The 22,481-nt window shown below is 44.1% G+C and overlaps 1 protein-coding gene across 5 annotated transcripts in view; it reads left to right on the forward strand.

The window, feature by feature from the left end:
- Positions 1 to 22,481, forward strand: part of MTOR (mechanistic target of rapamycin kinase) — a 119,422-nt gene that overhangs the window by 77,747 nt on the left and 19,194 nt on the right. For 3 of the 5 annotated variants that reach the window (XM_046660391.1, XM_046660392.1, XM_046660393.1), the window contains exons 30-38: positions 2,153 to 2,292; positions 8,711 to 8,811; positions 10,599 to 10,714; positions 11,959 to 12,036; positions 12,245 to 12,352; positions 15,606 to 15,731; positions 15,829 to 15,960; positions 19,558 to 19,673; positions 20,790 to 20,907. In XM_046660391.1, the coding sequence (XP_046516347.1) occupies positions 2,153 to 2,292; positions 8,711 to 8,811; positions 10,599 to 10,714; positions 11,959 to 12,036; positions 12,245 to 12,352; positions 15,606 to 15,731; positions 15,829 to 15,960; positions 19,558 to 19,673; positions 20,790 to 20,907 (1,035 nt within the window). Of the gene's footprint in view, positions 1 to 2,152; positions 2,293 to 2,719; positions 2,789 to 8,710; positions 8,812 to 10,598; positions 10,715 to 11,958; positions 12,037 to 12,244; positions 12,353 to 15,605; positions 15,732 to 15,828; positions 15,961 to 19,557; positions 19,674 to 20,789; positions 20,908 to 22,481 lie in introns of all 5 variants that reach the window. The other 2 variants (XM_046660389.1, XM_046660390.1) reach the window with 1 other exon arrangement.

The following is a 22,481-nucleotide window of genomic DNA, read 5'->3' on the forward strand; positions in this document are numbered from 1 at the left end:
GAGACTTTTGCCTCACACAAGGGCTAGTAAATTGGACTGAAACTTTTAAGAGAATATTTTGCCATCTTGAGCACATATCTGTAACTAGACTAAGAAAGCACCTCTCCAGATGACAAAACAGAAGCGACGACATCTCATCCATCTTTGCCACAATCCTTGTTTGCAGAGGGAAGAAAGTCAGCAGAGAGGGCACTTAATGTAGTCTACCCAGACAAAGATGTCCTCTCCTTTGATATCCTTAGAGCTTTAGACCACAGTGAGTGCTGATCGAAACAAGGATTCCACAAACATCTGGTGTTCAGGTGATCTGCCAGCAGATAGTTTCTACCCCAGTGGCTCAGAGTGCCAACCTTAAATGAAAGTTCCTCCGTCTCCAAGTTCTAAAGGTGGTCATTAGCTCCAGGATTATTGCTAAACCCATGGTGGATTTTCTGTTATATTTAGGTAGCTGAATCATATTAAGCTTGACAATGGTTTGCTTTTTCTTGGCAGAGCCTGTGCTTTTTCAGCACAATTTATGTAACAGCAATCTCATTAGCATTTTGTGTGATTCATTGCTTAAACCTTATAGTTTCTGCAATCTAGTGCAATTCAAAATAGCCTGCCCTGTCTCTGACCTGCTCCTTATGCCGCTCCCTCGACTTTCTGCTTGTTCATACTCAGTGTATGCCATACATTAGTTATTAGCCCCTTTTCTCTTTTCCACCCAATTTAGAAATTCAAAATGGGAAATATACCAGTGTTACTTTTTAATTTAAGAGTTTTTAATTTTATAGTCTCTTTGCAGTCACTCTTTTCTAAGTTTTCTCTTTCATATTTAGGTATAATAGAGAGGCGCTATTCTACACAGGCTTAGAAAATAAAGCTTAGTTTTACCTTCCATGGAGCCAGATATGCCCATTTTGTCAAAACCCACTGCAGCTGACACTGGGGAAAGGACTGTTGTGATAGCAGCAGTGGTGCAGGGGCAGCAGAGGGGCTTGGCTCTGCTGAAAACAAGTGAGAGGAAGTAGGTACAAGCTAACAACCTAAAATAGAAATGACCTCCTTACAGAGGTTCCAGAAGAAAAGACCCTTTCAGAGTGCTTAGCAGAGTAGCTGTCAGTATATATATTACTCAAATATCAGTTTCATTTAGAAAGCAGACGAGGATAATGGGGGAAACTTAATGTGGGCCCTGCATTATATCATATAAATTCCACTGCAGAATCATTGTTGTTAAAGAAATCCCTAGAGAGGCACTACCCTGGCCTGGTAGAGAAATAGTCATTTACCAAGCTGGTGATGAAGAAGCCCAGAAGACAACTGAGGTGGAGGACAGGTGGAGGGCAGACAGAGACATAAAACAGTCCCCTGACCATTTAGAGAGCTGGACTCCGCACCTTCTAGACTGCAGCACCTCTCATTCACATGGCCAACGCTGAATTTCAGCGTGGCACACCATCTGCTCGGGTAATGGAATCCATCCTTTGGCCCCTGACACTGGTAAAGCTGCCAAGTGCTGAGCAGGAGGGAACATTGGATGGGAGACTGTAGAAGAATGGGGGAAAGGTTTTCCAAAGAATTTTAAATGGTAGTGTGATATTGTATTTTAAATTATTTCCTGAAAACTTAAAAATGTATTAAAAAATGCAGAGAATCAAGAGCTTTTAAAAAGTGAGTTGTTTTCCTCCAGCAAATATGCAGATGTGGCCTGATCTTTCTGGCCCCATCAGGAAAGCAGCTGCCATCCCTGCCATGTGGCCCACCATCAGAACTCCAGCAGATCAAGGCCTTGCCATCCCGTGGGAGCTCTGGTCAGGGCTTCCTGCTGTCCCAGATGATTTCCCCTGTCCTCACATCCCTGAATGCTGGAATTCTGGTGTCCCCTGTGTCTGGGCAGGAAGTGATGCAAGGAGGATCATGGCCTGACATCTGCTCTCAGATCCCAGGATCATTCCATCAGTGTGCCAAGGAATCTGCATTTCCACCATGACCAAACATACCTCCAGATATTCTGAAGTTCGTTTCAATCAAAGCCAAGACATACTATGATAGGTGAAGTGTTGTTATTCATTCAGCACAGCACCTTAGGAAAGAGTGTGTTGATTTAAAAATGCGCCTCCTTGTTCTCTGTGCCTCACAACAGTCCTCTTTCTTTTCTACTTGGCAGGAGATTCAGGCTACCTGGTATGAGAAACTGCATGAGTGGGAGGATGCTCTTGTAGCATATGATAAGAAAATGGACACCAACAAGGATGACCCAGAGCTGATGCTGGGCCGCATGCGCTGCCTCGAGGCCTTGGGGGAATGGTGAGCTGTGTCAGGATGATGCCAAGTGGCTGCTAGAGACATCATCTCTTTGATGTTTGGATTTGAAAGGCTTCCCCCAACAGAGTTCTCACCTAAGACTCTCATTTTTGTTTCACTTGGTATTTCCCCAGAAGTCATCTGTCACTTTGGTGTTTTTCACTTCCTATCCTGTCTCAGTGCTAAATAGAAAGGCTCTTTTCTTCTTCTTCTTCTTCTTCTTTCTCCTTTTAACTAAACTTTGTGATGCTCTAGGACGGGACAGGCTTGGGCGTGCTCTTGGGATCTGCACCTACTCCTTCCATCTGCCTCTCTACATTGACCGGCTGATGAAAATCTCATATCCTTACTCTGCAACCTTGATTTTTTTCTTTTCTTTATTAGCTCTTGCTAATGATGTTAGAAAAGAAGAACAAGTGACTCTTTTCAGGTGCTTCATCTTTATTGAATGCTTACTGCATGCCCAGACCATGCCAGGCTCCAGGGGACAAAAAAAGAGGTAGAGAACAAGGCCTCCCTCCACCGTGAGGTTGATGAGACCAACGCATTATAGATAGTGAAGCCTGAAAGTACAGTGACAATGGTGTGAGGGGACAGCCTTGCAAGGACTGAGGTGGGGAGACAGGTGAAGGAGAATGGGGAGAGGGAAAAGGGTGTTGCAGGCAGAAGCCACCGTCACGCTTACCTGAGAACACATGCCCAGCTCTTCGTTTGGGAAGTTGTTGGGAGATGTTAAAGAAGAAATGGTCCCCATTCTGTTTTCCAGCATCAAGTGCAGTTTTTTAAAATAGTTAAAACAAAATGCCATACTACAGTTGTTAAATAGCTTAACTACAGTTTTAAATAATCAAAATGCCAAACTCCGTCCCCAGGAGCAGATTATCCCAACTTTCTCTTGGACATGAGACTACAGGTCCCCCTATTCATTCATTCAGCCAGTAATTATTGAGCACTTACTCATTGCCAGTGTCTGTGCCAGGCCCCGAGAACACAGCCATGAACAAGACAAACACAGCCCCTGCCTTCCCAGAGCTTACAGGGCATACAGCCAGGCTGCTGTGATACAGAGTGATAACAGTTATAAAGGGGAAGCCCAGGGGGCTGTGGGAAATTGGAAGGGGCTCTAATCCAGGCTTGGGAGGTTCTGAAAGGCTTCCAGGAGGAAGTGATATCTAACTTGAACTTGCACAGTGAGGAGGGGTGAGCACAGTATGTTCAGGGTTCTGAAAGCTGAGCATGGCTGGAGGGTCAGATGTGATGTAAAGAGGTAAAAGGTGAGGCAGGAGAGGTGGGCAGAGGCCAAATCAGGTGGGGCTTTAGACCAAATTAGGAGTTTGGATGTAACCTGAGAGCTACTGAGAGGTCATCCAAGTATTTGGAGGGCCATGATTGATTGATTTGCGTGATAAAAAGAACCCTGTAGGAGCACATTAGGGAGTGGATTGAAGGGGCCCAGAGAGGAGATGGGGAGACCAGTTCAGAGGCCACTTGGGGAGAGGTGGTGGTGAGAAAGAGGGGAGGGTGAGGGCAGTGAGGTGCAGAGAAGGGGCTGAATCCAGAGATGTTTCGGAGGCAGCATTGACAGGATTTGGGGACTGATCAGATATGGACATGGGGCCAGGGGCGTGGGGAGGATTACAATTTGAGCTTCCAGAATGAAGGTGAGGCTGGAACACCCAGAGCTCCTCAGAGGCCAGATCAGCCCGAAGCCTAAGGTTTCCCTGAAACCAGGCCTCCCAGGAGCTGTCTAGGGGTCAGAATTCTGCAGGCCTGTGCCCTTGTGTTTGGATCTGCATATGGAACCTCTGTGCCTGAAGGCTTTTTTTCCTTTAATCAACATTCTTGTATTCATATTTTATTTTTAAAGCACTAATTTTTTTGAAAAGGTAATGTGCACATGGCACAAACTTTAGTAGTATAAAACAGTGACAGAACCGTGAAAACTGAATCTTCTCCTTGTCCACCAGCCACCCAGACTTGCAGGCACCGAGACCAGGTCCTTATGTATGTGCAAGCAAGCACATTATTGGTGTACTCTATACACTGTATTGCACCTTGGTTTTTTTCACTTAATAAATCTAGGCCACTGCTCCATATCAGTACCTTATAGATGTGGCCTTATTTTTTTAATGGCTGCATAATATTCCATCATATCTGTAAAGCTCAATCTGTTTAATATAGGCAAATTTTGATTTGTTTAGAAATTTTATACCTTGGAAAATTGTAAGAATATTGTTGGATAAAAAAGTAAAGCTACTGAAAAGAATGATCTCTTGCTTCACATACTCTTCTGTACCTAATTACAGATATTCTTTTGGTAAACCATTGCTATTTTTATTTCTTAATATAAAGTTATTGCTATATTCCTAAGATAGAAGATGTTGTGTTTGTATTGCATGAAAATTTATTGTCAATGAATTTAACCTTAGGCATTGGATCACATATATACAAATAATAGTCTAAAATTATTTGAAATTGATTTGTCTGATTTAACCATTATAAGGGAGATTCAAATGTTATTGTTTATTCCCATAATTAGCATTCGATATTGATTCACCTCAAAAAAAGCTTCCTCCTTGAGGAAGCATATCCTATCAAATCTTCTTCATTAGTTTGTATGACTAAAGCTGATTTTTTTAATGTCCAACAGGTATCTAAAACTGCAGTGTCCAATATGGTAGCCACTAGCCACATTTGGCTATTTTAAAATTAAATAAAATTAATAATTCAATCGCATTAGCCACATTTCAAATAGTAGCCACATGTGGCTAGTGACTAATTTATTGAACAGTACAGATATAGAACATTTCCGTCGCTGTAGAAACTTATATTGAACCGTACTGATCTAAAGCAAAAGAAAAGCATGTTAACAAGAATTAGCTACATTATTTCAAAAACAATTTTTTCTACTTTCGAATTGGTAATCATACAACCATATATGATTAAGAGAAAGATAAAATGTAAACATTTTAAAATTCAACTCTAATCAATTCCTAAAATGCTTTTCTGTCTCCCTATTGCCCTTGGATTTACATGTAAATGTCATAGCCTGGCATCAACGTCTCTCCTGTTGTGACTCCAGCCCATTTCTCAGTGAACTGGGCCTCGTAATCTGAGCTCTGGCCAAGCTATTCACTCTTCTCCAAACCCCAGGGAATTTTTCTATCTACATTTGTTCATTCCGTTTCCTGAATTGCCTACCTCCTCCTCTGCTCCTTTTTCTACTTTTTGAGATCGTCCCCATCTTTCACAGTCCACCTGAACTGTTTCTTCCTCCTTGAAACCTTTCCTGGCCCCTTTCCCCCACTTTTCAAAATTAGAGACAGCCACTTTCCTTAGATGGGTTAAGACAGCTTGGATGTACTGGAGTAGACTTTAGATGTGATGTTGTCTAATCCCCTTGTGTGACAGTTGGGAAACTGAGGCTAATCGAGGTTGACAGAGCCTGCCTGAGTCTCCCAAGAGCAGTGATCCAGGTCTCCTGATGGTGCAGTACTCGGTCCTGTCTACCTCTGATCTCTTGGGTTTCAGTTTTATAATTACCTATAAAGTACACGTGCCCAGTGATGCTGACCAAGAGATTTAAGAATGCAGCAGACCAAAAGAGATTTTTAAAAGAGATGAAAGAAGCAGAATTCTTTTCCTGACCATATGCAGGTGTCTTATATGGTTTATTCACTCAGTTCTATTTAGAGTGCAATTTCTAAATTACTTTTGCTTTGAGTATATATCCTGAACATGCCTGAGGCAGTTGTTCACCAGAAGTGGCAAGGAATGATCTGGGGTTACCAGTGAGCTACGACCCTAACGCTTTCTCCATGCTCATCTGCCTCCAGGAAGCTAACTACAAGACGTCGCCGCCCCCAGCCCCATGGCACACACAGCCACACCTGCAGCCACGGTGAACCTGAGTAACCCCCTTCCCAACACTGTTCCTTACGTGACCTCTGGGTCCTTAAGAACAGATTCCTCAGGAGTGAGATCATAGGCAGCCAACCACTTAGGTGTTCCAAATGAAAGAACCCTTTCTGAGGTTTTTGCAGCTGCACTAGGTTGGAAAGTCATGATCTTGGAGGACAGGCATTTTACCCAATCCTCCCTGGTGTGAGTGAGAGGTGTCAGAAGACAGATCCTAATGTTTGCCCCTCAAAGAGTTTCCTATTTTTTATTTATTTGATTTTATTCTCCCCCCTGCCTTTGGGAGTTAGGACTCAGTCTATTCTGCTTTTTTTTTTTTAAAGATTTTATTTTTCCTTTTTCTCCCCAAAGCCCCCCGGTACATAGTTGTGTATTTTAGTTGTGGGTCCTTCTAGTTGTGGCATGTGGGATGCCACCTCAGCATGGCTTGATGAGCAGTGCCATGTCCGCACCCAAAATCTGAACCAGCAAAACCCTGGGCCGCCGAAGCGGAGTGTGGGAACTTAGCCATTCGGCCACAGGGCCGGCCCCAATTCTCCATTTTTATTTGTAACAAATGTTGGTGGGAGAGGGACCCCACCCCTGTGTATACCAGCTGGGTTCTGACAGCTGTTGACATGGCCACAGTTTGAAGGTGGTGCCTGTATCACTGTCAGGTGGCCATCTTTCCAGGATGCTGCTCCTGCCCTGCTCCCCACTTTGTCTCTTGACGTAACAGTTTGTGGTGTTTCATATTGAACTTGCTCCCTGCCTCTAGATGAGAAGCAATGCTAGATCCCCATTCTCATAGCTCAGAAATGGGTGGTCCTGACAAAAGAGCACAGAGATGCTGAATTGCCTCTGGTGGCCACCAGCTATAAAAACTTGAATTCTGGACAATGATGTAAACTGTTATGAACTCAATTTCAAAAAGAAAACAAACCTTGAATTCTGAAGTTGGAATGATCATTTGGAGATCATGTAGCTTTCTCCTATAACTCCCGGCAAAGCCCCAACAAAGACATACTGCCTAGAGTTGCTGTTCCTATGCTCTGAGCTAGTGGGTCTCAGACTGTGGCCCGTGGACCACAACATCAGCATCACCTAGAAACTTGTTAGAAATGTCCATTCTCAGGCCCCAATCCAGAGTTCCTGAATCAGAAATTCAGGGGTTGGCACCCAGCAATCTATTTGAAGGAGCCCTCCAGTGGATTATGATGCACATGACAATTTGAGAACTATTGCTCTAGGATAACCCTTAGCAGGACCCAGTAGTGAAGCTTTCTAGGTTTAGACGGCAGGACACCAACACCAAGGTTTATCCTGCTTCTGTCACTGAGCTTCATTCAGTAAGTACATAGGGCAGGATGGCTGCCCACTTCCTCTTCCTCTTTTTGATTTTGGCTGTGTGTTAAGCTAGAATGTGTATGTCCCTGGCTCTCTTGATCACCTGTCAGAGAGACATTGAAGTTAACGACTGCCATGCCATTATGCTGGATAACGGCCCTGAGCAGTTCTTCTAAATGTGGTCACCAGTCAGCTTCTCAGGGAGCTCAAACTGGATGTCTTCAGCATTGACTGACTTCAGCATCTTTATCTCCCCCCCCCCCCCCCACATCACCTTATAGTGCAGTGCAGCTCGTGTCCCATGAGGCTTCTGAGCTGGGCCACTTGGAACTCCCAATACCAAGTTAAAACATCCTGCAGCATCTCTTCCAGAAAGCAGGAAAGATTAAGGAATCTCCTCGTGGAGTCTTGAAGCTCACATGAAAGCAGCGGCTCATTTGTACACTAGCACAGTTTTATTTCCTTTCATTCAGAAGTGGAACATGAGAGGGCAACAGTTCTAACAGTCAATAGGATGTCTCTGTTCTTGAGAGGGCTTCCACTCTCTGTGTGTGTTGGAGTCTGTTGAGCACCAATATCTCATAATTCTTACCCACACTCATGGTAATTGTGCAAAATTCTGAGAATAAGCGGCATCTGGATTTCTGGTAGATATGACCATTGTAGAGCCTTCTTTCTTCTTTGCAGATTGATTTCATTTGAGTTTCATGAGTTTCATTTCAGACTGCAACCATTTGTATAATACTTTTAAGAGCCACTTCTCCCTATAGCTTTGAGCCCAAAATTAATGTCCAGATGTGTCTTCAGATTGCTTTCTCTGTAGGCCTGCCAAGGGAGAGAGCCAGGAGTTCATTGGCATAGGAGAGAAGTTATTTAATATTTATGAAGGGAGCCAGATGTTCAGGACGTTTCACATCACGTAGAGTTAAACACAGTCCCTATCTTTGATAAATTCACTCTCAGACAAATTATGAGCCACCAGGCCCTAGAAACAACAAATTGCTGGTCACTTCTGTATTATATGACCCGATAGAAAGTGCTTTGCATTTAAAATCCCTTGGGCCCCTATCATCCAGTTCCACTGTAGCCTGCAGCTAACCTGAGGGGCTTGAGAGGAAGATGGGCAGGTTATGGAGGTGATTTCTGTTAACCCAACTGTATGATTCTTTTCCTTCAGGGGGCAGCTCCACCAGCAGTGCTGTGAAAAGTGGACCCTGGTTAATGATGAGACCCAAGCCAAGATGGCCCGGATGGCTGCTGCAGCCGCGTGGGGCTTAGGTAAGGCTTCTCTCACAGGCACTGCAGCAAGGTAGAGAGAGCGAGGCTGGGGCTTGCATTCGAAAAGTAAGACACTGGCTGCAGGTAGAGATGTCAGGTCTATAGAAGTGAGCAGTCTGTATCCACTTCCAGCTCTGCCATCTGTCCTTTCTACCTGACAATTTTGACTAACTTGTTAGATATGGGTAAAAATGACTTTTCATTGGGAAGCTAAGGGAAACAGTGAGTAAGCATCAAAATTGAGATATTTAGTGTGGTTTGTTTGTTTTTGTTTATCTTAAACAAGTTACTGGTTTTTTATTTTTCTCTCTTATAAATGAAATCTAGAGGTAGGAATTCCCAGACTAGTATTCTGGCTCCATCACCATTAGTCTTTTCCCAAATTTCTGCTTTGAATGGGGCCTCCATTTTCAAGTCTACCTCCTGGTCCAGTATGGTTGCTGGAGCTCAACCCATCATGTCTTTATCCCAAGCAGAAATAAAGAGAGAAGATAGCTGTCTATCTCCTTTTATTTCTTAACTTTTATTATAGAACTTTCCCAACATATATAAAAGTGAAGAGAATAGTATAATGAACTGCTGTATGCCCTTCACTTTCTCTAACAATTATAAACATTTTGACAGTTTCGTTTTCTCTGTTCTCCTTGTTGCTGCCCAACGCTCATCCACCTTACTCCTACTCTTCAAGTATTTTAAAGCAGAGACTTCCTTTTAATCCCCACAGACAACTGTAGGTTTCTGACACCAGGCCCCAGCTGAGAGGATTACTAATGTCTGTTCCAGAGGTGTTCTCAATAAGAGAGGAAAGGGTCCATAGTATATCCCAGGTGAAAAGCTTCACCTGTGGAGTCCAGAGAAAGTTTCCATAACCTTCGATCTCCGTTCTATACCTCTTGAGTCACAGAGTTTATATCCTTTCCTTTCATGAGCTCTGGCCTGGATCCGGAAAATTTTTCAAAAACAAATTGCTTCCTGAAGAGTCATCGTTTAGTGTTTGCCTTTGCCCAGAGGCATAGAGAATGGATGAGCTGGTGGTCTGGAGTGAAAGACAGGAAAAATGTCCTGTAGGATTGGCAGCCCTGCGGTTTCCAGCTAATGAGGCTGATATCTTTCCTGCAGATGGTCTTGGAAATCCTGGCATGTGATACATGCTCACCCCACCAGGGGAAGTGAATCTCTCTTCCTGGATGCAGCCATTTCCCCAGTCTGCCATGATACAGAGACTACTGTGCTATGACCCAGCCCATCTTTCTGTTATAATAGTCTCTTAAAATATTTATCTCCTCTCTTCTGAGGCAGAGGTACTGCCAGAGTGAGGCAGGCAAGCTATCTGTCTGATCCTGTCCCCTGTCTGGGTAATGGCCGTTTTCAATTGTATAGGGGAAAATGTAACTTCCATTGTACCATTGAACTGCGAGGTGCTTCACTAGTAGGGAATAAAGCTGTTCCATCTCACCTAGAGCGTTCTCTAGGTTAATGAGGTGCTGCATTAAACCCTCTTGACATGCAGGCTATGCACTCTGCAGTTTCTCCCATCATTCATGGCGCTCTCTGGGGCAGCAATGGAGTCCTGTGTTTGGAAGACAGAAGTGGCTTTTTTTGTTAAATTGGCTTGCTCACCCCACAGAGCACAGCGGGTCTCTACAGGATTTTGATACATCAGGCTCAAGTTTGTCTTGTTTGAACCCAAGCTAAATGCAAGTAACAGTGACAAGGCCTATTTGAGATGCTGCCTTTAGCCCACAAGCTGACTGCTCTAATGCTTTTCTGTGTGTGTGTGTGTGTAGGTCAGTGGGACAGCATGGAAGAGTACACCTGTATGATCCCTCGGGACACCCACGATGGGGCATTTTATAGGGCTGTGCTGGCACTACATCAGGACCTCTTCTCCTTGGCACAACAGGTAAAAACCTATGTGTACCCAGACCATCTAGCAAAGAAAAGGTGATTCTTCGTAGTCGTGTCAGCTCCTAGGCACACGGTGCCTGTGCAGACAGGCCGTTGTGCTTCAGCTCTGGCGCTTGGCTCTGTGAGCTCCTTAGAATGGCTTCAGAGCACAATACTCAGTATGAAGAAGACTGCCAGCATGCCAGCCAGGGCCGCTTTCTAGTCTGAGAGGGACAGATGTGTTCTGGAAGTTACCATTTAGATTGCTTTTGAAATTGGCTTCTTGTGTCATCACTGCATCCTTTTTGCCACCTTGCCTTAGCGTTCCTTGAAGTAGAGAGAAAATGTTTCACCAAAGGAGGATATGGAGAGCAGCAGTGCCCCCTCTGCAGCTGAAATCAGTCCCCAGGTCCTTCTGGCTATGCAGGTGTGTCATACATTGATCACCTTCTGGGAAAGCTAGCACTTTATTTGAAAATCCTGTGCTGACTTGCAGGGTGAAATAATAAAGCAATCACATCCACTCTGTCAGGCACTAGACTATCTTGAATGAGGTGCTTGGGTAAATGACCTGAGCGCTTAAGGGACGAAGACACAGTAATTAACCTTAAACATTCAAAAAAGGAAAAGCTCCGCATGAAGGGTTTTTAATTGATGAAACAGAGAAGACCCGAACTGCAGTCCTGTGGCTATCCCTGGGGCTCCAATTTACATGATGAGAACTGAGACGTGGGCCATCCATGCCACAGGCACAAAAGCTCCCATTTACATGGAGATTGGGCATCCATCTGCCAGTCATAGAGGCACCTCTCATGAGGACAAGATGCTTGGAAGCCAGAGACAACCACCTGGAGTCATTCGGGTGTTTCCACAGTCTCTTTTCACAAACATCCCCAGCAAGGAAAAGTTGAAAGAAGGTAGATCCCCAAGCTGTTCTCTTGAGATGCAAGAACGCTGTGATTCTGTTTCTAAGCACGTATTTCCCCTCACTTGTTGCCCAAGATTTGGGGTGTTAACATAGATCTATGTTAAGAGTTTGGCTGCCATACATTAGTATCTTTTCTGAAAAATTAGATAATGCTCTTCTCTAGCCATTCAGTTCTGGGAGGTTTCTTCCCTTCTTTGGTGAATTTTTCTCTTCATCACTGGAATTTAAGTGAAAGAGAGAACTTCTGCAGCTACCTGGGAAGCTTGAAAATAACAACTACCCTCAGCTCCCAAGTCCACAGCTCAGTCCAGGGTTCTCCTTTTCTCATGTAGTGCATCGACAAAGCCAGAGACCTGCTGGATGCTGAGTTAACCGCTATGGCAGGAGAGAGCTACAGTCGGGCATATGGGGTGAGTGTCGAATAGTCTGCACACGGTTGTTTTAGAGGTCCATTTCAGTTCATTTTTCAGAGTGGGCTGCTGAGGACTCACAGGCTGCTGCGAACTTGGCTGTGTGTTCTCAGCAGATACCCTGTCCTCAGAGGGAGTGATTGAAGTGAATCCTGGCTTTTGGATTGTTCGCGCAGTGTTAAGATGGAATGTGATTTGCTTCCATCAGGCCATGGTTTCTTGCCACATGCTCTCTGAGCTGGAGGAGGTTATCCAGTACAAACTTGTCCCCGAGCGACGAGAGATCATCCGCCAGATCTGGTGGGAGAGACTGCAGGTGAGCTTCATAGAAAACCCGGCTTATCTCACCCAGCCATCTCTCCCCTCATCTTGCTCAACATGCGCTTCCTGCATCCCCACAGAGGCTGGTTTGCATTCAAAGCAAAACACTCAAAGCCTTTTCACCTAAACCTTTAGCTGTGAGAGAATGACCAATTTTCCAGCCTTCATTTTCCCTTGTCTAGGAATAAAAGAAAATGTCTTTGGTAAGTGACACTTATGGCCAGCCAATTGAGAATCTTAACCTCAAAATTGGTGGTTCTCCCCTTTAGCTGCACAGTAGAATGACCTGGAGAGCTTTTAAAAATCCAGATACCCAGGCCACTTCCCAGACCAAATAAGTCAAAATTTCTGGGGATAGACCCAGGATCAGTATCTTTTCAGCCTCCCCAGATGATTCCAGTATGTAGCCGACGCTGAGAACCACTGCTCTAAATCCACTTACTGGCTGCTTGCATTCCTTTATTTAAATTGGGTTGCCTGATGTTCTCATTTACCAACTCCTGCCATTTACGATTCCGCAGGTCATAATCGTCCCTTGATTTCTATTCAGACTTTTTTTCTACTGAAGTTTTCCCTCAGAGACAAACTTTTCCAAGTGCTCCATCAATGTTTTTATTGTACATTCTGATCATTTTATCATGAGGAGCTGTCAATTCCAGGATCTGGGAGTCAGCAGTCTTAAGTGTCCTTGGAAAGGACACGTCTCCCAGATTCCTTGCATAGGTAGGAGGGGAAGTTCACTAGCAAAGGAGAGAAAGCCTTCACAGCTCCAGAAGCTGCTTGTCCCCCTGCTTGTCGTAATCAACCTCCTCAATTTTAAACTGTTTCCTCTTGGCCCAATCCGTAGCTAATTCCAAATTCTGGTCGCCAGACCTATCAAGGTTTGTGCTTCCAGGCTTTTCAGTAGGCTGTGGCTCCAAGTTGCATTCCAGTCTAGGAAGCTCAGGGCACATTCCACTGGAAAGGAAACATCAGCGGGCAAAGGATTGTCTATGAATATGGTCGTTTATGCTCTGAAACCAGCACATACAGTTCTTTCACATGTTTTATTAGCAATTATGAAATGCCCAGTGAGTGTTTTGATGGAAAATTGTCTATTGGACACCAGAAAAAAATTCCACAAAGCAAGCATTTCCCACTTGACTTGTACACACCCCAGTTTCTTAAGTGCCTGTAATGGGGTGAAGAATTTCCAAATCAGAGTTCTGATGAATCTTCTGCCGTTCCAACAAGGGGTACTTTATCCAAAGAAAGACTTGGAAGGTGGGTGGATTAAATGAGTCTTAGGGAAGGGAGACCTATGTCTGACTTTACTGTGTCCAAGATACCACCATCATCTTAAGCCTTCGTGACTTTCCTATCTTGAGACAGCAAGATGCTTTTTGGCTTACAGGGGGCCAAATTATTTCAGCGTCTGGGAGAAACTAGCAAATGTTGAGAAGTCACCGAAGCGATCACTCAGTGTACTTTTTTCTGTTTTTCTAACTTTCCAAAACACTATCATCACACTTAATGGGATGGAGAGACATGGTCCAAGGCCCGAAAATAAAACTTTAAGTTTGAGGTAGAAATTTGGCTTTCATGAATGGCTTGCTGTCAAAATATTCAATGAACTGCCTAGGCTGGAAGACTGCTGTTTTGTGTTCGAGTCATCTAAATTGAAATCCCCAGCTAGTATCTCTTATGGGGCAGTTTGAGAGGTCAGCCTTACTTGCATTGGGTCTCTTCTTGCCTTGGGTTCTTTATTCAGGCTCATACTGCATCCTGTCATGTTTAAAAGCCCACGACCATTGTTCCTAGACTTTTAGACTTGTCTCCATGGAGGACAGCTTGTTTGGTTTCATGGAATTCACTGATGAAGTGATAGAGCTTAGGGCCGGCCCGGTGACGCAGCGGTTAAGTGCGCCCGTTTTGCTTCTCGGAGGACCAGGGTTTGCCAGTTCGGATCCCAGGTGTGGACATGGCACCACTTGGGAAAAAGCCATGCTGTGGTAGGCGTCCCACATATAAAGTAGAGGAAGATGGGCATGGATGTTAGCTCAGGGCCAGTCTTCCTCAGCAAAAAGAGGAGGATTGGCAGTAGTTAGCTCAGGGCTAGTCTTCCTCAAAAAAAAAAGTGATAGAGCTCAAAAACCGTCTTCCCTGGTGGTTTATCTCTGGAGTCTGGCATCTTATCAGCGAAGGTGGGAAAGGAGAGGCTCACTTTACTCTAAGTAGTCTTTTGATACAAAACTAGCTTATCCCCTTTGATAGCAACTAATTCACTCTATTTTTTTTTTGATTAGAAAGAATTTAGGGTCCGCCCCATGGCCGAGTGGTTAAGTTTGCACACTCTGCTTTGGCGGCCCAGGGTTTCAGCAGTTCAGATCCTGGGCGCGGACATGGCACTGCTTGTCAGGACACGCTGAGGTGGCATCCCACATACCACAACTAGAAGGACCCACAACTGAAAAAAAATTATACAACTATGTACCAGGGGGATTTAGAGGAAAAAAAAGCAGGGAAAAAAAAAAAAAGATTGGCAACAGTTGTTAGCTCAGGTGCCAATCTTTAAAAAAAATTAAAAATAAAAATGAAAAGACTTCATATGTGTGAATGAATGAGGCACTTCCTCTCCTACATGCAGGTTTTGGTCTGAGGCAAATAAAAATGAAGAGGAGAGAATCTAAGCAAGGCCAAAAGTCTTAGTGCATGTTTAGGCTCTCATTTCAGAAATATAAATGCCACCAACTCACAGACAACATCATTTGAAAATTTAATTATTTAAACTTCTTTTCTACTTAGGTTTTTGAATTTTGAATGATCCATTTTAAATTTAATTTCTTTGTTAGTGAAAGTCATCTTCAACCAGAGACACTGAAGCAAAAAATTAAAGTTGAAAATGTATTATTTACAATCCAGAAAAGAAATTTAAATCATTTAATTCATTTAACCCTCACCATAGCCTTGTGAAGTTGGTGCTATTTTTGTCCCATTTTACAGATCAGTTACAGGGAAGTTAAATAACTTGTCCGAAGTCACAGATGGTAAGTGGCAGAGCTAGGATTCAAGCTCCAGAGTCCGCGTTCTGCTGCTTCTTGAGTGTTGAGAAATTTCTAAGGCGTGTTTCATTCACAGCACCCTTCACCTGAGAAAGTCAAGATCATAAAAATGAATCTCTTTTTGTTTCGGGGTGGGTTTCTCTGTTGCTTGCAGGGTGTTAAGATACAGCAAAGGACATATCTAATCCTCACTTCTGAATGTTTCAGGGCTGCCAGCGTATTGTGGAGGACTGGCAGAAAATCCTTATGGTGCGCTCCCTTGTGGTCAGCCCTCATGAGGACATGAGGACCTGGCTCAAGTATGCAAGCCTATGTGGCAAGAGTGGCAGGCTGGTGAGCAACCTCCAACACACAGGTGGGGTGGGAGGCTGAGGAGGGAATGGTGCTCCCGGGCCGCTTCTGTTTATACCCTCGCCTCTCTTGTTTTAAGGCTCTTGCTCATAAAACTTTAGTGTTGCTCCTGGGAGTTGATCCATCGCGGCAACTTGACCATCCTCTGCCAACAGTTCATCCTCAGGTGACCTACGCCTACATGAAAAACATGTGGAAGAGTGCTCGCAAGGTCTGTATCTGAACCCACCCAACAATAGACTGTTTCTCTAGAATGCCCACCCAATCTGCTTCTCACTGCCTCCTGAGTGCCTGAAAGGAAGTAGCATCCAAACCACCATGTCAGGGAATTTGCTCCTGTTAGGAAGCTATTTGGACTGATTTCAAAAAATGAATCATATTTGAGGAGATGCACATACACCATTGATAAAACCAGTGGGTATAATCAGAGTTATTTTTATTAGCAGCCAGAATGTGCTGGAATTCAGCAAAAGCACAATTTCTGCCCTGTAAGAGAAGATGGGCTGTTCAGTACCCCAAAAAAATAGCATATTTGTGAAAACACAGACTGGAACTTTCACAAGACCAATTTGGTTTTTCAGACTTCTTGTCTACTTTCCTATCATCAATTTGGGATTCAAAAACAACAACACCCAGAGTGTAATGCTGAAACCAGTAGGGAAAGTCATCTTGAAGCCAGTATAGAATTCCTCTTACTTTATTTACAGAGAGGTCCTTGGGAAATAGCTGTGGCTCCTCGTGGGGCTTTTTTGTTTTTATTTTTTTAAACGATCTTCCTGGATGATGGTGATGATTAACAAAAAGTAGGCCCTGGAGGCAAAATCAGCACCTGCTTTGGCTCCCCTATCATCATCCTTACCAAACAGAGGAGGGAGTCCCAGCTCTCCTTCTCTCCCTGTTGTGGTCCCCACAGTGGTGCCTGAGATGAGAAAGGAATGCGGAGCAGCCCCTGCAGCCACGGCCCTGGACAGATGTGATAGAAGAGCAGTTGTGTCCCTGCTGAAGGCATGCTTGGGAGGGCCTTGGACTGTGTCTAGAAATTGACATCTTTTGGAAATGGTTGACTCTGTGACTGTGAATGCCACCCACAAGTGGGGTCAACAGCCCTGCACCCAGGCACTGGGTCTTTGACTGGGGTTTACCTCGATAGTAATGGCCCAAGTTTCCTTCTCCAAATGTGCTGTTTGGGTTTTTTTTCTTCTTTTGTTGTTGCTTTTGGGGGTTTTGTTTTATTTTGTTATAGTCTCTGTAAACCTCCCAGGCCAAAGTAGTTCTGATTCAAAGCCTGACCTTCCTCCAGGCAAATGAGGAAAACAGAAGGTGCTGGATCTGAATATAGTCTGGTTTCCTTCCTATGTATAGCCTCCAAGACTTTGAGTGTCTTGCCGAAGGTAGGCAGAGGAGCCTTTTGGCTAATATCTCAGCCAAGGAGTGGCTTCTTTCAACATATGACCACAAGTTGGCCTGTGATTATAGCCACAGATTATAGCCTTTTCTTAGGAGCCCGAATTCTGGTGGGGAACCATAAAACCACATGGATTAAGAACTTAGAAAGCTATTTAAAGTTTTCTGAACTTCAAGTCCAGAGCTAGAGATTTCACATTTTCAGAAGAGTTCAGGAGCTACCCAAAGAAAACCAACTGCTTAATAATAATTGTGCTATGGAACAAGTCACTTTAGTTCTCTGAGCTTTATCTTCCTCCACTATAAACAAGGATTGTACTCTCTGCCTTGCGTAAGGCAGATGAAAGTTCTGTGAGAAAAGCAGACCCTATTCAGCAGGAAGGCATCAGGCAGTGTTTTCTTAGACTGAAACACTTCACAGAATCTAGAGACAGGCTGGTCCTTCTGTGAAATTTCACTAAGTCAAGAACATCGTTCTTGCCCACCAACCACCCAGGCCATCAGGACCCAGGACTACTATGCCCAGCTTAAACTCCAGGCCTGAGAGAAGCCGCTTCCACAAGGGACCAGTCCTGCATCTATAAGAAGAAACAATCATTTTTTCCCCTCCTCACTTACTAGGGATGGAGAAAAGGAGTTTTTAACAGAACATTTTCAATTCCTTGAAAATAAGTCGCCTCCGTGCCAGAGAGTAGGAAGGTAGATTGTCCCCTGCTGGGTAAACTTACCAAACTTAGTAGCGGGCTTTGGATTGAAACTAATACCCAGCCTCCCTGGTTTGGGCCATTTATTTTTTGTTCAGCATGTTATTGAGTCTCTCGAAAAGAGTTTAAATGCTTTTCTGGACTGTCAGTGGCACATGGCTTGCAGGCTCTGGAAGCACCCGGCATCAGAGCCCCTGGTTCCATCCTCACCTGTGTGACGTGCACACAAATCACCTGGGGTTGTCAGTCACCTGTTTAGTGATTGATCTTTTTATTACTGCTCAGTTCTTCTTTTTCTTTCTAATCAGATTTAAGTCTGGTCAGTGTAGTTCTCATAGAAGAAAAATTAAAGGAACATATATCACTTCCCAGGTGTAGGATGCTAATGTAGTTCATTTTACAAAGCCAGTGGTGAATAGCAGGATTCTGTGAAGGCAGATGTCTGAGGCAGAGAGGTGTCCTGTTAATAACTGTGGGGAAATCTTTGTGTCTGCCCTGTCCTCATACACGGATTAGCTGCCTGATAAATTGTTTGTCACATCATTCTGGCTCTGGGTCAAGCCCTTTTTCTTAGTGCCAATTAATTCCTTATGTGGAAAAGTAGTTGAGGTTGGTCCTGGCCCCCAAAACCAGGGAGTTTCATTTTCCTTCAAGGCCATCATCACTGACATATTCCTGTTAAAAAAAAAAAAAAAAAAAAAGACTCTTATATGATTTACTGTAAGGAGACTGTTCTGAACTCATTTGAAGTGTTGATTTTTTTCCCTCCTTTTCTGCAGCAAAGAACACTTAGCCTCTTTTTCGTATTCTCTCACATCCGTTTCCCATCCAGTGTTGTTGGAGTTAGAGTTCACCATTTTTTCCATTTGAGCTTTTGATGTTTGTATGCTTTATCTGTCTTCCATCCTTAAAGCCCGTTGAAAATAGTGCAGACTCCGTTTCAAGATACTGGTGTGTCTGGATGTGGCTGGCTTAGACAAATGTCTTGTAACTTACTCCCAGATCTCTGACCCTATGTCTCTACTCTTCCCAACCGAAATGCCTTCTGCTTACTTTGTATAAAATCCCATAGTGTAAATATATCTACCTGCTTGAGGATGCTCTGAAGATTTTGCTCCTAAGCCACCCTATTCAACTAGATGTCTGCTTAGCTAGTGACGTCTCCCATTTCCACTTGGATGTGTGAGGGGGCTTCACCCATCTCTGGGTTCTTATTTGGATACTAAGAGTTCTATTAGATTTTTTAAACTGTAGTTTTTGCTATGCTGCAGTGTCCAAGGTACCATAGTGTTTTAAACAAATACTCAAGTTTTACTAGCCTGAAACAATTTCCCATAAGCCTAATTTCCCCCACGGCAATGTGTTGATAGTAAAGTAAGCAGTTGTTTCAGGTTACTTCGTATGAATTGTTATTTGGGGGTAGCCAGGCAAGTAGCTTTTCCAAGGCTTATTAAACTAGTAATTACAGTTGTCAAAGGAGAGCTGAGACTTGAGTTGAAAAAATATGAATCTTCTTGAAAAGCCCAGCCATCTCCCAGCATCACACCCTGGTCCTCTATCCTGCAGGGTCCTCACCGTGTGTTCTTGGGTGTTCTGTTTAGAGAAGGGTTGGTTCACATGCCTGTTAGATGAACAGTGGTTTCTTTCCCCTGAGGTTGGGCCACGTGCCAAGTGCTCCCTGTGCATTTGTCCTACTACAGATCGATGCCTTCCAGCACATGCAGCACTTTGTTCAGACCATGCAGCAGCAGGCCCAGCACGCCATTGCTACTGAGGACCAGCAGCACAAGCAAGAGCTGCACAAGCTCATGGCCCGGTGAGGTTCCCACTGGCCAGGGCCAGTCACATTCTATCCCTGCCATGGCAGCAACCTCTGCAGCAAGGGGAATGGTCAAGGTTCCTTGGGCAGCCAGTGGCTTATAGCTCTCTCACCCTTCCTGTAGGGATCCCAGGCAGCCATCAAACCGTGCCACTCCAAAGTCTCTGCCACTTCTTTTCCCAGGATTCAGCAGCCCAAGAGCACCCATGAGCTGTTCTCCTCCTGGTGTCTGGCTTTAGAGTTTTCAAATGCCAGATGTACTGCTAATTGATGTGTGACTTTAGATAAGTTACTTAACCTCTCAGTGACTCAGTTTCCTCATCAGATAAAAAGGGAATAGTTGGGGAACCGGCCTGGTGGCGTAATGGTTAAGTTCACCCAGTCCACTTCAGTGGCCCAGGGTCTGCAGGTTCGGATCCTGAGTGCGGACCTACACACTGCTCATCAAGCCATGCTGTGGCGGCATCCCATATACAAAGTAGAGGAAGATTGGCACAGATGTTAGCTCAGCGACAATCTTCCTCAAGCAAAAAGAGGAAGATTAGCAACAGATGTTAGCTCAGGGCCAATCTTCCTCACCAAAAAAAAGGGTGGGGGGATAGTGAGAGTCCCTATTTCTGAGGGTGCTATGAACTGGTTTGAGGATTAATAGAAAGAATACAATGTCAAGCTTTCAGAGCAGTACTTGGAATAGAGCAGCAATCAGTAAGTGATAGCTATTAACATTGCCATTATAACGAATGGAGAAGAAGGGAAAAGTAAGGGAGAAGCCATATAGCAGTCAACAAGAAAAATTACTCTCTCAGCTCTCACCCACAAAAATTGGATTTGGGATAGATAGGTCCATACAGACCTCCCAGGACCAGGTACCTGGTTTCTGCTAGCATTGAAAGACAAAGATCAAGGAGAAGAGAGAATACTGTAAAAATTTATCCCAAAAGCCCGTATCTTTCATTCCATGTGATTGAGAATTCTAGTAGTTCCATCACGTTGCTTCCTGAGGGCAAGCATTAACATCAGAAAGGCTTCCGTGCTCTCCTAATGATTCATCATTCTCCTTGGGAGGGCTGTTTGGGAAGGAAGCCACATGGGGGCTTGCTTCTCTGTTTTCAGGTGTTTCCTGAAACTCGGGGAGTGGCAGCTGAACCTACAGGGCATCAACGAGAGCACCATCCCCAAAGTCCTGCAGTACTACAGCGCCGCCACGGAGCACGACCGCAGCTGGTACAAGGTAAGGCAGAGATGGCGGCAGGTGTCTGCAGCCTGGCAGGGCGCTCCTGCGCAGTTGTGGTTCATAGCAAAGCCCTGGTGGCACTGGTCGGATCCTGTGAATTTGCTTCTTTGAGTGCAAGGAGCTAGTCTGTCAGAGGCTCCTTACAAGTTTAACTGATACCGAAAGATTGATAGATTCTTTTATCGGAGAAGTAATTTATTACACCATTGTTATGTGTGTGGCACTGAGGAATGCTGTTGTCTTATAGACTCTTAGCTGCTTATTTTCCTAGGAGCATCTGGACATATGGTTAATCTCTGGAATTTTATCTTCCCTTGGGTCATCTGTTCCTTCCCAGCGTCTTTCTGATTTCCATCCCTGCCTGCTCCTCATCTAAGAACTTAACTTTCTCTGTTTTTATTGGAAAGCTCTGGGTAACATCCTGTTATGTCAGAGGAAATTTTTCAAGAAGATAAACAGAATTAGAAAATGTATAAAAGATGTGATTGACTGGTAGAGGAGTGATCCTTAGAAGTATACATCTTTGGTGAGAGCACACATTCTCATTTTTTTATGTCTTTTCTGAGGGGCCTCTTGGTAATAGTTGCTTGGTATGGCAGTGTCATTGATTTCTTTCCATTATCTCCTTAACTTCCAAATACTTTGTGAATTAATCCCTCTGGGAACAAACTTGCATCTAAAGACCACAGAAGCATCTACAATAAAAATCTTATCCTGGTTTAAGCATGCTTCATTCTGATCTGAAAAATGCCCATTTCATGAGAGCAACAATAATGATTCTCTATAGGATAGCTTTGGTCCGAGGCTGGAAAAATAAATCCAGTAAACCCTTGATTAGCTGGAACCTTGCTAATTAGAACTGTCTCCTAACCAGATTACTTTTCTTCATTCAACTTTTAGGAAAGAAACAAATCATAAGAAAAAAAAACTGGTACCAGGAATTTCAGTTTTAATTTTTTCCTAGTGTGAGTCCTTTTGGGTTTATGTTGTTTTCTACCGTCAATGGTATAGTCCTGTGTGCGTGCAGGGGCTGTTTCTGTCTTGTTTACCATGTCCCTCAGCTCTGCCTAGCATATGGCAGATAGACAGGAAGTATTTTTTTTAAAGAAATGAAGGTATGTGAAAACCGAACCTGGGTCATTGTAGAATTCTTACTCATCAAATGAAGGTCAGTTCTGATCAATCTACCCTAAGGCTTAGGTGGGGAAAGGGACACATTTATGTTAAAGAAAGGTTTTGAGCAAGGGATGCAAAGGAATTTCCTGATTATCCAGAAATTCCAACTATGAGTGGATTATTTAATGTCCTACTATCACTGCAAATTTACAGGACCCCAAATGAAACTCTGCCTCATGCTGTCTCTACCAGTGATGCCATAGCGTCGCTGCAGCTCAAAACCTCAGAGGTGTGAATAGTTCCTCCTTTATCCAAATAAGAACCGAAGGCTTCTTCCAGCAAATAGTCATTGGGCGCTAGCTCTCTGACAGGCCATGGGCCAGGTGTGAGGGCTAGACGATGACCAAGATTCACCCTCCGTAGTGCTGCTGTGCTCTTGATGCATTCCTTCCCAC

Source organism: Equus quagga, chromosome 5, assembly GCF_021613505.1.
Source record: "Equus quagga isolate Etosha38 chromosome 5, UCLA_HA_Equagga_1.0, whole genome shotgun sequence".
Taxonomy (NCBI): Eukaryota; Metazoa; Chordata; class Mammalia; order Perissodactyla; family Equidae; genus Equus; species Equus quagga.